Source organism: Apteryx rowi, unplaced genomic scaffold, assembly GCF_003343035.1.
Source record: "Apteryx rowi isolate R43461 unplaced genomic scaffold, aptRow1 scaffold_229, whole genome shotgun sequence".
NCBI lineage: Eukaryota > Metazoa > Chordata > Aves > Apterygiformes > Apterygidae > Apteryx > Apteryx rowi.
The window spans coordinates 609,221-623,382 of NW_020448630.1; the positions used below are offsets into that span (position 1 = coordinate 609,221).

At 39.4% G+C, this 14,162-nt stretch overlaps 1 protein-coding gene across 1 annotated transcript in view; it reads left to right on the forward strand.

Moving 5' to 3' along the window:
• Positions 1–284: 284 nt before the first annotated feature.
• Positions 285–14,162, forward strand: part of LAMA4 (laminin subunit alpha 4) — a 108,191-nt gene continuing 94,313 nt past the window's right edge. The window contains exon 1 of the mRNA XM_026065560.1: positions 285–607. Coding sequence (XP_025921345.1) covers positions 407–607 — 201 coding nt within the window. The 5' untranslated portion in view covers positions 285–406. The remainder of the gene's footprint in view (positions 608–14,162) is intronic.

A 14,162-nucleotide genomic window follows, 5' to 3' on the forward strand; every position in this document is an offset into this window, starting at 1 on the left:
TGAGCACAGCGTCAGTCTGTATCCTGACAGAGGGAGATAAGGTGGCTGGGGAGCTAGTGGTGCTTTCCTGGAATACAATCTGTGTTTGACACTCTCTGCTTAAGCACTGCCCATCTGTATGTTATTGAGCTGGAGCCTCTGGGGAAAAAGAGAAGCCACAGGCACAGAGAGTGAACAAGGGAGGCAGCAAAAGCGCAAAAGCGCTTTTCTTCCCTTCTTTTCCTTTTTTTTTTTTTTTTCTTTTAAATAAGGATCTGGTTAGACTGCCTTGAAGTGCCACATCTGGAAACTGCATGCTGAAAGTTAAAATAACTGAGGCACCACTAAACCAAGGGGGGCTGATTGCAGAAGAGGGTAAACAATTACTAAGACGCTAGAAGACCACTGCTGGATGTAAGGGGAGGAAATGGCTTTGATCTCCGCCTGGCCCCTTGTTTTTCCTATATTATTCTTTTTGGGATGCTTCTCCTCCAGCACAGCCTCAAGTGAGGGAGGCGTTTTTCCTTTTGACATTGAAGGTAGCTCAGCGGTCAGCGCACAAGAAGCCACTGATATCAGAGGGCAGCAGCAGTCAGCAGCTACTGGAAGTTGGGTGCCTTTTGCCGAGGTACAGTAACTCCATTCTCTCTCTAGTGTCTGCACTTTTCTGCTTTCATCTGTCTGTGTTGAAGTTCCCATCTGGTTAATGTTAGCTTAATCATTCGATCCTTAAAGTGATACCGGAGATTTTTGTGGGGGGTCAGAGACATTGCGTTTCAAGACTAGAAAGATACAGTTCAAACTTCAAAATATACACATGCCCTGCCTGCTGTGAGCAGACAGCTGCTGTACTTTACAGTGAGACTAGCTTAGCACGTCTCTGATTTTCCTGCCAACATAACTAAACAGGCCTGTCCAAACAGAGCTATTTTACAAGGGTTAATTGTCACAACACTTTTCTGTTTACCTTGTGTAGTTCCTGGAATTTTAATTCACTTAAATTTCCAGGAAGAGTCTTTTTCTTGGTGGCAAACACTGTACTGTAGAAGTTTGCGTTTTTTTCTCTTAATGCCATCTCCCTCCAAAATCTAAAGTTCCTTTTTTTGATGGGAGCAAGGATAGTAAATCAAATGTGCACAGGAAACTGCCTGCAGCGAAAACACCTGCAGAGATTTTAAGCCTTCCAAAAAGTATGAGGTTGGGATTAGTGACAAATGAAATTAGAGAGATCTGAGAAGAGACTTGGCTGTGGAAAATTTTCGTGCAATCCCTGTGATTTGGGATTGGTTGATACTTCTGATTTTAACAAGGTTGCATCTGGAATGAACTATTCAAAAATACAGCTTGAGTAAACAATAAATTACTCTAGCATACACTGAGAGGGGGAGACATTAATGTCTCATGTGTGGGAGATGTGAAGYAGGAGGCAAATTGAGTTACATAAGGTCATGGGAAGGGAAAGAGCAGTTCTTCTAGCATAATCTAAAAATGAGGTGAGATTAGCATAGCCATGTCACCATGACAATATCAAGATCACATTCTTTTATATCACAAGATTAATTTTTCCCCCTCTACTCCAATTACCAGAACTAACAGCCATGGAAATAAATGTACTGAGTTGCATAAAAAAACCTCTCAGACAGCTGGGGTTACCACAGGGCTGAACAGAGACCTTCCCCGCACTGTAGTGCTTCCAAGCAGCTGCACAATCTCAGAAAACGCCTTCCCACCCTGTCAGTGACTTGGTGCAAAAAATGACCTGTGTGAGAAAGTTGGAACCAAAACTCTGCTCTGCTTAATGTAGAAGCTCTCAGGAGCTGGCCTGAGCTTGGATGGACGCTATGATGTGGGACGTACGTCTCTTCCCTGGCCTGGGATCAGCCCCTGGGAAGCTGCATTGCCACCTGTTGCTTACAAAATGGAAAGTCCCTCAATGAAATGCCTGATTTAAGAGCCAAATGGGTTTTGTAGCTGGATTTCGGAGGACAATGGGCATGAGCAATTAATAGCCTTTCTGGATATGATTGTGTTGTACAGTTTTCCCAAAGACACACTGCACATTGCTTCACTTTAATATATTAGACTTTATCTTAGGAAAGCGCTGTGGGATGTATTGGCCATTACATAGGAGTAACATTTTAGTCTCTTTCACCCACCTTAGTCATCCCTAAACTTTCTTTTGCACAATCTGATTTAATAGACTCAATAACCAGTGTTTGCTCTAACAGTTTACTTCAGTCCCTGCAATGGCAGCCTTCAGATCCCATATTATAACTGGATGCTGCCTGCTATAATCATACCAAGGACCCTGACTGCAAATATTAGGGTTTCACGAGGGAGGAGCCAGAATTTTAGGCTCTTTCCCTACCTACAGATTCACTTCTCTGTCATGCTTCAGGGCCCACCCACCTCAGTGGCAATTTCCAAAGAAGCCCAGGAGGATGCTTTTTTGGGATAGGGCTGATGGCTCTACAACTCGGAGAATCTGTGTATATTGTTGGTAAGGAGAGCTGGGAAAGGCTGCTCTAAATCCAGAGGCTAATGTAGTTGCTGAAGAATGATAGCCTGATAGTTTTTCACCTGAGGAAGGAACATTTCCTCCATCCCTCATAGAGTTTCCCCTGCCCACAGCCCACCTACCCTGGGACTCAGCCCTGGGAACAAGATTTATCATATCAGTTTTAAATTAGCCTTTTTCTGAGTTTGCGTTCTTAACCCACAACTCTCAGTGAACCGCAGTATAAACTCCCTTACACAGCACTGTTTGATTCAGTTCCTTAGTCTAAATATTGACTCAGGCCTATAATTCTCCCAAGCAGACAGAGGCTGTTAGTCACATCGAATAGTACCAAATTATATAGGGAGCAGATTTGTGAGGCAGAATTACAGAACCACAGACTCGCTGTACATAGTGCTTCATAGTGGACTGTGGTGCCAGTCAACCACAAAGTTAAACATGCTGTCATAAAGTCAGAGAACACATCAGGAAAGTCAGAAATCATGACTTTTCATCATGTGGGGCAGGTGGGGGACAGTATTTGCCCTACATATCATTCTGCTCTACTTAATGTCTTCAGAAATCTCAAAGGTCTAAAACAGAGTTGGTGGGAGTTTCTGACCTATACCTGGTAGGATGTTCTTACATCCTATTGAGAGTATGATATTATGAACCTGTAGAAGAACAGGAGACCCCAATTGATGTAAACAAACACATATTAGTGAATATTTCTTGGTTTCCCACTCCTCTTTCTTTCCCATATTTGGCAACCCTAAACTCAGAAGAATTTGGAGATGTGGTTTAAAAAGTTCAGAATTAATGTAAATGTGGCACTTTCCTATGCCTTGGATTTGAATGAAAGTCTCTTTATGGCAGAGAGAAGAGCACTAACTACATTTTCAATACTATGCTAATATGCTGTACCCACTCACAGAACAGAGCATGGGATTGAGTTGGACCTCAGAGGACATTTTGGAAGAATACAAAATTAATATTGCACTCTGTGTGGATTAAAAACTGTTTTAGTGGTTGGTCTCAAAGCATAGGATCATATTGAGCATGCATTTCCAGGAGGGCCCTAGAAGATTCTTGCAAGGGGAGTGCTTGGATCTCTGTCAGTTAACATACAGAGTAATCTTGTACATTGGTGCCCTGGTTGTAAAGCAGTATTTGCGTGGGATCCAGTTCACCTAATTTCAGCATATAAACTGTGCCTAATCATCATGTGCAGTCTTAATCGGGCCCCATATTCAAGTATATGCCTAAAATCCCTGTATAGTCAATGGAGACACCAGACTTTTAAAGCCTCTAATTCCTACTGGCCTCCCTCTGGAGGCCCTCAAAGAAGCCTCTTCCTCTGTAAAGACTATGTTAGGTACTCACTTCAGGACTACTTTATTAATCAACTAAAGCTTGAGGCACAAAATGTAGGTGTTTAAATTCATTGGACTACATTCCATACAAAATAACAGCCACCTTACATTCAAAATGAGCACTGATATGACCATCGTGGACTAATGTGTCTCTGTGTCTGTGTTTCAAGAAGAATGCTTGTAAATTAATGAAAATGATTCAGAAAGTATCATGAGAAGGATTAAAGTGTTAGGAGTTTAAAGATAACTGAGAGATTCCAGAACTCAAATCTGTTTAGCTCAGAAGGAAGTTAAGTAAAAAACTTTGAATGTGTTGTGTAAGTACCTACACAAGCAACAAAACTTTAACAACAGGTTCCCCACTCTAACAAATGAAGGTCTAATATATGCAACACCTGGAAACTGAAGCTGACTAAGTTTAAAATAGAAGTTATTCACAAATTTTAACTTTTAAGGTAATTAAGCACTGAGCAATTTATCCAGTTGTGTCAGATTCTCTATCAAGAGGCAGATCAGTATTAAAAACACTCCATGAAGTACCCACATTGCTTGTATCCTGTTTCAAGATGATTAAGTTCTTTGGCTCACAAACGCAATAAGAAAGAAAATGTTACAGAACCGAAATTGTGATGTGTATGGGGAGACATGGGGAGGGAGAAAGAAAATGAGCATGAAGTGCTGGATCCAACTCATCAGCATAACCCAAATGCAACTGGCAGCATTACATTAGAGACTGATTTTTCCAAATACAAAAAGATTAGAATATTTTACAAGGAAGATAATCAGAGATGGAAGCAAAGAGGATTTAAAACTGACAGCCAAATTTCAAATGAAAGCTAAGAAGCTGAGTGGCAGTCATCAGAATTCTTTGTCAGGTGTAGGCTCACGCTTCATTCATTAGCTTGAACATGGCAGAAGGAAAGGGTGGTGGTGAGACATTTCTATTTTTGATAAGGCACAGAGACAAGGCTGAAAAACAGAACTAACTTCTGAGAATAGTTATATCCCGTTGTCAAACACATGGCTTTAAAAAAGAGGTAGGTCATACATTATCATTTGGATCTGGAGTCTTCTACTGTCAACATTCAATGTTTGTAAATTCCACTGATATGATGATTTTAACTGTATAGCTGAAGATTGTTCACAGATAGGAACACAGTTCCTTATGAACATTAGAAGAGTGTAAAGTCCTAGGTGAAAATAAACAATGGGGCAAGAGCTCAAATATTAGAGAATATGGCAAATCATTCCCTGTGATTCACACTGTATAGTCATTCACTAATGCAAAATGAGTATAGGGTGATATCCAGAAGATGGCTGTTCTAAATTCATTTCATTCTGATGTAAATGACTACAGGAGGTTCAAGAAGATAGCAAAGAGAGTCCAGTATAGGTCAGTGTAGGAAGGTTTAGTAGAAGAAAGGGAAAAAATTCTATGAAGACACTTGCCAAGCAAGAAAAGATCATTTCAAATGTCCTCTCTGGGAAATGAAGCAAATGATGGGAAAGAAAACAAACTAAAGCAGAAAGAAGACAAAGGATAGGAAAAAATTAGAGCAAGAATGAGATTAAGGGTAAGGGTGAAGAAAAGACTGAAATAGTTGGGATAAGGCAGGAAGCCAATTCCCAGAGTGAAGGAAGGCATGATATTGTTGGATGGATGGAAGAGGAAAACTGTTTTCAGCAGCAGTGTTTTTATCTCAGGGGAAGGGCAGAGAGGAAAAGAAGAGAAGTCCTTTAAAGGAAATAATTATCATAGTCAAGGCAAAATTAGTCATTTTACTATAAGAAACAGTAGGAGCTAGAAGTTAACTGTTGGAGCTTGCACATCAAAATGACATGGTTGACAATCATTTGTTCCCACCTGACTTCTACCAGCAGCTGCTGATCTAACTTTTCAAAAGCAATAATGATATCTTAGGTGCTTTCTTTCTGGTTTTCTAAGGTGATAAACACTAATTAGCAGAAATTCCCTGACAAACTCACCTCTCTAGAATGGCTCAAGTTAAATATCTAAGATAGAGCACTCAAAAGTCCTAGTCTCTTGTAAATAAAGACCTCAAACTATCACCAAATTGCCTTCACCTTTTGCCCATAAGAGATGGATTGAAAGGTCTTGCAGACTGTTTAGAGAAAAAGCACAATTTACTCCTTACTTGTGGCATTAATCTGTTCAAAACAAACCAGTACTAAAAGAAGCAAGAAAACCTAATCCTGAGGTGTGAGCCAAAAAGGATTTTAGCTTGACAGAAATCTTCATATTCTTTTAAAATAAAGGGGACAGCATCCACCTTGGAAAAAGCAGATCTTTAAATGATTTCATTTCAGTTCCTTAAGGTTATGTTAGGTTAACTCCCATAATGGGCAATTTGGATTTCTAGCTGCTGTTTCTTTCTGTTGTAACAAGGTTATGTTCTGAGAAATGTCTATTAGTGGGGAGGAAGTTTTAACTGCAGATGTTTGTGATTCCAGCTTAAGTTTCTCATCAAAGTTTTAATGAAAATCAGCTGCTAGGACAGGAGTCAACAGACCCTGAACCTTTTAAATCATAGGAAGCTGAAGTGAATGGAACCAAAGGACAGAGCAGATGGATAGTGGGAAATGTTCTCCATTTCAAGAAGGTGCATAAAGCACAGCCACCAGGACAATGCAAGTTAAACTCCGCTGTAGCTTGTTCCCACAAAGTTTTGGGCAAGCACCAACAAAGTGCCCCACAGCTTATTCAGGGCTGTGAAAACCAATAAAAGGCATTTCATGCTCACTCTTATTCATGACATGGGAAGCAATGATAGAATTAGAAGTCCAGTTTTTCTGAGAGGCATGAAAAGCAATAAAAGAATTGTTTTCTGAAGGAGAGAGAACTTGCCCTGATTAAACTGATAAGAAATACCTACAAGTTGTGTTCAAGAGCTGTGGAAAATTGGTGTAGTTTCTGAGTAATATGTAACCAGTCACTGATGATTTACAATTTGCTTCTGGACTTAGATTTCAAGCATCGAAATATAGACACATTTGGTTGTTATATTTTAATTGGTTCTCTCGAAAATTTGGATCTGATCCCAGTTCATTTTCAGAAACCACCATCGGCTAGGGATGTTTGGACTGTACATCCTAGTGTAAGATTCAACAATTGCTGAATAATACTGAATATAATGCTGTTATAGCTCCGTGGTTTTTGAATTATGATTCTTTGTCATTAAATGATCTCAAAGAAATCATTCTACCAGTCAGGATCCATACAGTATACATTTGTCAGTGCAAGCAGAGATTGATAAAAATGAAGTAAATATGGTCTGTCTTTGTTGTTCCTGTTTTTCTAGGTGTATTGTGCAATTCTTTAGATGGTTATTTTCTTAAAACAAATACACCAGAACTACCAGAACTACTATTTGGGCGTTTTTTTAAGACAAACCATCAAGAAACAGTGCCAAAAGTCTGGCAATCATGAGTTACTAAGATACCAAATATGAGATCAAGAATAACATAGGCTTGTGAAAAATGTTTTAGAAACTACTATTCTAAGTTTACAAGATTCTAAACAGGACTAAGATGTTATTTTATAAGTCCTTGCATACATAAGCCAGTCAGCATGGGGAGAACCGTCCACACTTAAAATGTTAATTTTAAACATAATTTAATAATAAAATGAATAAAAATAATCTATCTGCATGATCAACTTTTAATATGATCTGTAAAAATAGCCATTTTAACTAAGATTGGAGGGCTGTGAATCATTGCTTAACTCTGTCATCCTAACAAAAATGAAACAAAATGAACTTATTCAGCCTTTCACCATTGACATCAGATGGAGGAAACAGCATATGGAACTAGCAACTAAAACAGGTCATTTCCAGACAGTGTAGTACTATGTTACCACCTTACTATGCATCCTGTTACTTTTGCATGAAAGGACTCCCAAGTGGCAAGAGATGGGAAGACTTATTTTCAGTCAAGGCTAACACAAGGCCAATATGACCAAGGGTGGCCCACTGTAGATTTTCATCTCTGGATGAGGGCCCACAAAGATCCTACTGTTCATAAGTCTTTGCCACTGTAAAGAAGAGGAGCTGTGCTTCCCTTTCCTGGCTCCAGGGATCCTTCCTCCAAAMCACTCTGTGGAAACAAGCACTTTTACGGAGAAAATCTGCACCAGCACCAAAAGAAATGAGCAGGCTGGGTAAAATATGGGAAAGCCCCCCAGAGCTATTTAAATCCTACACACGTAGGTGCTCTTGAAAGCTAGCACAGCCTGGGCAGTACAGGGTTGGGAAGGTCTTGGGAGCACCAGTACTTAGCACAGATTTGTTCACAGAGAAGTGGGCAGGTATTGAGGGTCTAGGCATGGTGTAGAGTCAGAGAAGATTTATGTGCTGTGCCCAAGTTCTTACAGAGTTGCGATGGCCTTTTCTGTGCCTCCCCACTCTCCCGTCAATGGAGAGGATTCTCTGGAGAGACTCTACAGCATCGCTAAGGCACCAGATAATTAATTTTAAGTCAGCTGGAAATAGGGGCTTAGGCAAGGGATCTTTGTGAGAGATGAGGAAAGAGGTTGGTAGGTTTTTTCCTCTTGATCTAGTCTCCCCCTTCTTTGAGCCAACAATTAATTTCCTCATTATCCGACCACGTCCATGATGAAACAAGCTATGGGCAGAGAGGCAATGAGCGAGGGGGACAGGTTATCCCTCCTCCCTAGCCCTATCTGACTTAAACACACCTTTCCTCTCTCCTTTCAGAGCACAGCCTCTGCCTGCCTCCATATACTAGTCAGACACCACTCCTGGGTATAATGCTTGTAGCACAAATTTTAACTATGCCAAGCTGTGTCCCTTTCCTCCCACATGTTTACAAAGCACTGGCAACATCAAGGGAGAAACCATGCTGGGAGAACAGCCTGGAAATATGGCACCTTCAAATTAGCCATCTTCAGCAGCTGTCTGATTTATCCACAGTATGGGCCACCCTTGGGATGAAAAGTCTGACGAAAGCTCTTTTGCTTAGTCTTTAGTTTTTCAAACTGTGGCTTGTGTTTGATACTTACAGGCTTTTAAACTTATGCCTAGGCTATTGGTCAAGCAGAACACTGTATGTCTTTACTGTCATTCCAAAATTTCACAGAGCTGCAAAACTGAACCAGGAAATACTACAAATGCTAGGGGGGTTACACAAGGGAAATCAAAGGAAAGTTCAGTCACCCATGATGACCTACCTCAGATTTATCCTCTCAGTTTTTAACGCTCTACCATGAGCAGAGCAACATCTGCTTTAAATGCCACTTGTATTTTTTATCCCTTGAAAATTTTGGTTTCCTATCTGGAAATCTCTGGGTTGCTGTAGTTTGTCAGCTGATTATGTCTCACTTATCTGGGTGACTCAGGTGATGAAAGTATGACTCAGCACGTGCATTTCATGTGAATGTTCTGTGGGACTGGGTGGAGGGGTTAATGAAGAAACAAAACAATATTATCTTCCCTTTTCCTGTAAATTGTTTTCCCTGAATAAACTTGACATTTTGTTTGAAAGAGGAGACTCAAATAACTACCTTTCCAAATGCAGAATTTCTATGTGCAACAGCGGGCATCTGTAACAGTAAGATTTTTACTTAGTGGCTGTAGTAATAAATACATTAAAGTGGAGGCTGGAATTAATCTCTAATCTTTAGCCAGCTTTGCAGACAGCTAAAACCTTTTAGCCCTTCCCCTTTTTGGAGAAGAATGCCTTTTAAGCAGAGGCTTTGTCTTTCCCACTATATATGGAAAAAATGACTATGCACTTCTATGGAGAATGCCTAGCTGAGAAATGTTTATGTTGGATCCAACCCCATCCCTAAATCACAGGCCCTGTTGCTGAACGGCATTTTGTTTTCCACTTGGACTGGGGAAGGGGTAACAGCCTGGAAATGTTTTCAGCACAGGAAAATTTTCAAAATTAAATACAATTATTTAGTTAAGGTAAGAGATAATGTTGCTCTGCATCAAGCCATCTGGCTTTCAGCTATTGCTTCTTTCTATAGGAGATACAGTTATTCTGTCACTATTACACAGAGGCATGCACAAGCAGAGGATTTTATCTAGAAGCAGAGCACCTGGTTTCAGTCCTGCTAGTTTTAGTCTTAGCGGTCTCCAAGCTTTTTGTCTCAAACCTCAGGAAGACCTCACCATCATAATCCCTTTTTTTATATCATAAAAATAAACTTGCATTTTGCAGAAGGTGATGAGTTGATAGCTCCTCAGATTATACAAAAATATTCCTAAGTGTCAGAGGAAAGTCAACCAGTGATGTTTTCAAATGAGCCTGTTATTAAGTTAAGACCTTGTCTTGCCTCCTTTAAGGCAACTGGAATTTTTTCAATAAATTCTGAGGAAAGCTCAACCCCTCAATATATATAAATGATGGAGACCTTATAGTGTTTTGTTGTTGCTTGCTTGCTTGAAAAAACAGGCAGAGTTCAGCCATTAGGTATTTTCTTTAGCAGTTGTCGCCTGGCCAGACACTGTGTGGCTCCAGAACAGCCACAGCACTGCTCTCTCAGGTTGGGGCATCACCGGGGACACAGACAGACAGGGACAATATTGAGATTGGTGCACAGTGGACAAGAGACAGACACTACTAAGAGAAAATAAGGCTTCATTTGCTTCATCACTCATTGAGCGGTTCATTTACTGAAAAAGATTATGGATTCAAAACTAGTGTCACTGCTTTATTTTTTTTAATGTTTTGAGATCCAGATTGCTGAACTTCATAAAAAGAGAGCATTTCAGTTTTAATGAGAATTTAATATCACTTACCTAGAAAATCTCATTATTAGGTTCAATTGTCCAGAGCTATGGCAAATGCATGCAGGAAGGCTTTAATTTTCATTGAACATACCTCATCTCTGAATTTAATTTATAAAATAAGAGTATGCAACAATATTTTGTTTTTTTCACTGAATGACTATTTAAGCAGCAAAGAATTTGAGTTTATACTTGCAAGCTAAGTACAAAAAAAAACCAGAAAGGTTGTTATTGTGTAATTCATGTAATTGTTTTAGTCCGTAATCTCATTAAATGGAATTAGAACTAAAATACCTGTCAAGATAAGTGGTAAAAAAAGATTACCAGCCTTGTGCCCAAAACTCCTTACCAACTTTGGGTTAATTCCTAATTTGGAACATCAGTAGAGCACTGGAAGCAATAAATACTCCACAGCTAGCAATGTCAGAAAATTAAGAGAACAATACAGTAATTTAATGTACTACACCAGGGTGCTTATTATAAAATCTATCATGAATATTGATTGGGAGACTGAGCTAAAGAATGTGTTCCTCACAGAAATGTTTATAAATTTAAAAATAAATTTAAAAATAAATTTATATTTGCACATGACTAATTTGCATGTGTTTTCTGCCCTTGAAATGGTAAATATAGTGCGGTGGCTTTCTGCATGCAGACATCTCTCTAACATCTGTACTGTCCTATTAACTAGGCTAATTAACTGTCTAACTGTGATGTCACACACAGAATTAATTTCTCCAGTAATAATAGTTAGACTGTGACCTTTCTAGTTCAGAAGAATTTGATGCTGTAAAACAGAGGTAATGAAGGCTTACAGAAATTATAAATAGAGATTGGAGGCTAAGGGAAAGCTGGTGAGCAAGCTTGTTTGTCTTTAATTCTCTAGGTTTGTCAGGCTTCAAAGCCCAGATAAATTTAGCTAAAGAGCATCTCTCTTTGCAATGAGTTTGACGATAGAGTATAGCTGGCTGACTGGTAAGTTACTAAATTCTGAGTGTGTCACTGTGCAGAGAAAGACAAAGATCCCACTGAAATGTCACTTCATAGGGATTTACAGGTTCAAGCACAAAGAAAGTCTTGAATTAGCTACTACTCAAAGCCTGGGAATTTTAAATACATTGATTTCTTCAGATGATTACTTAAATTAAAGTGAAGTATGACCTTTCTTAGAAAGGGCATTACCAGGGCATTTTAAAATCAGATGTATTTTAACTTTATGGTTGGAAGCACTCACTGCAAAATCCTCCTTTTCCAAGACGTGGTCTAAGAAGACACATGTAGCAAATAAAGAGAAATGAACAGGGCAGGTTAAAAGGAGAAGTTTTCAGCAGAAGCAGCGAAGCACAAGGGGGAACTGCTAATTTTTCCTCTAGTAGAGTTCCAAGTCTTCATTTGTCTTTTCAAGAAGAGAAGAATGTTTTAATCATTGTATCTATCAAAATCAAATGAAAACGCCCTGAAAGATATTTTAACCAAAATCATTTACTGTATCAAATAGATTTTTCCATATTCATATTTCCTTCCACTTATGAAGTGAAGAAAACAGAATTTCCTTAAATGTCTTAAATGCTGTCTTACAAAGTTAGTTTTACTTTTTCATGTGAAATTTTAACATTGAAGTGTATTTTTAATTCTTTCTCCTTCTCCCTACCCTCTTTGACTAATCCTGTTCACTTATCTGGCATGCTTTGGCAGTAAAACCTTGCAGGTCACTAGTAAAAGTTGCCATCAAATACCACAGCATGGTCCAATTCCTTAGAAAGGATGAAGAAAAAAAGAAGGGAGGAGAAAGATGGCGCAATGCCAAGCAGTGCTGTGTAAGTACGCAAATGACTCTAAAAGCTGGTGGTTTAGCTGGAAGCCAAAAAAGTGCTTCCAGCACAGGATTAAAAAGATTGGAAGTCTTGGATGTGGCAACAGCTTTGTATTCACTGCAGGCATCTGAAAAGAGCTAATTATGACTACCAGAAATGTCTGCCGTTGTGGGGATATTCCTAGTGGATCTGACTAGTTCTCTCAAAAGACATGAAGTTGTTGACTTGTTCACAGTTGTGGACCACACTCAGTGCACAGAGGGACTTCGTCTTGTGAACACTAGAGCTAATGGAAGTTATGCAGACCATTTTCACTGGATGTACTGTCCTGGATTAGACACCAACACAGAGGAACATAAAACCCTAAGCAACAGATCTGCCCATTGTGTACATTGTCCAAGAAMAGGAGAACTTCCCTGGCTCCAACAAAACAGATATAACTGAATGGGAAGATAATTCAAAAATGCCTTGAAAGCATGGCCACAAATAGTAATAACTGTTAATATTGAAATAATTGTCAATATTGATTGAAGTGCTTTTATGTACCACTTCCATCAGGATGTACCAAAGCCCTTTCCAAAAGAGAGCTATGGTCATTATGCCATTTTACAGATGGAGAAACTGAGGGAAAGAGTGGTGCTCAAGGTCATGCAGGAGATGAGAGAAGAACATGTTTCCTGCATCCCAATATCCTTATGACCATAGTTAGGGGCAGAGGTGCCAGTGCACAGAGACAAGGTGACGAGTTCCTCATCTGTTCAGTAAGAAGCAATAATTTAATTTATGTTAATTTTAAGCTTAATATAACGAAACTATTGCTGTGAAGAAATTAGTAGACTAGAGGTGAAGGGTATGTCATGAAGTGGATGAGTGACTAGAACCAGGTGCACGGAAAAGGCAAAATAGAGGACAGGAGTAAGAGGAAGAGTGAAAAGCAGGACTGAGAGGACACAAGAATGAGCAGAGAAGAAGGAAGCAGTAGAAGGACTGCAGGAGCTGATGGGGGGCAAATGGAGATTGGAAACCTGCCAGCGTAATGTTTGGATATGCCATTAATAGAAACAGCCCAAGAGAACTACAGAGGCCTCCCCCAGGATAGGCCAATGAGTAATCATCCCATCTGGTTGGCATTTACTGTAAGACAGTTTAAATGACATTCAAGCCTGGTCATCAACAAGAGAGACATGTAATACAAACAGGACTAAAAGGTAACCTATAAATGAAATCTGGAGTGAATGTGTGCTATAAATATAAACTGAGGAGCCATGGATTTAATTAATGCCTCACTATATATAACTGGACCTATGGGAGCATGCTGTCTGCAGCAAAACCCTCACTGTAAAAAGTACTCACTAAGCTTTTGAGGAAACTCAAAGCTACACAGATCTGTACCCATATGATTATTTTTTCTCCTTAGCAAATTCCAATCCATCCAAATTTTTGTGACATGAAAGCTAGAAGAAATGGAAGAACAAAAGATTTACAACTTCATAGTCCAAATTAGAAAAGAGCAGCTGGAAAATGAACGACAGTTAGGATAATATCAGAACTGTCAACAAGCTTGTATACAAAGAGACCAAGGACACCCTCTGGAAATATTTTCTCTCTCCTACCTCAAAAAAACAAAACAGAACAATGCAGACAGAATTTAATTAGACAAAATTTTAGCCTAAGACTTGCACTTCGCATAGGATTCATATCCATCAGATCCTTTGTTCACACTGAC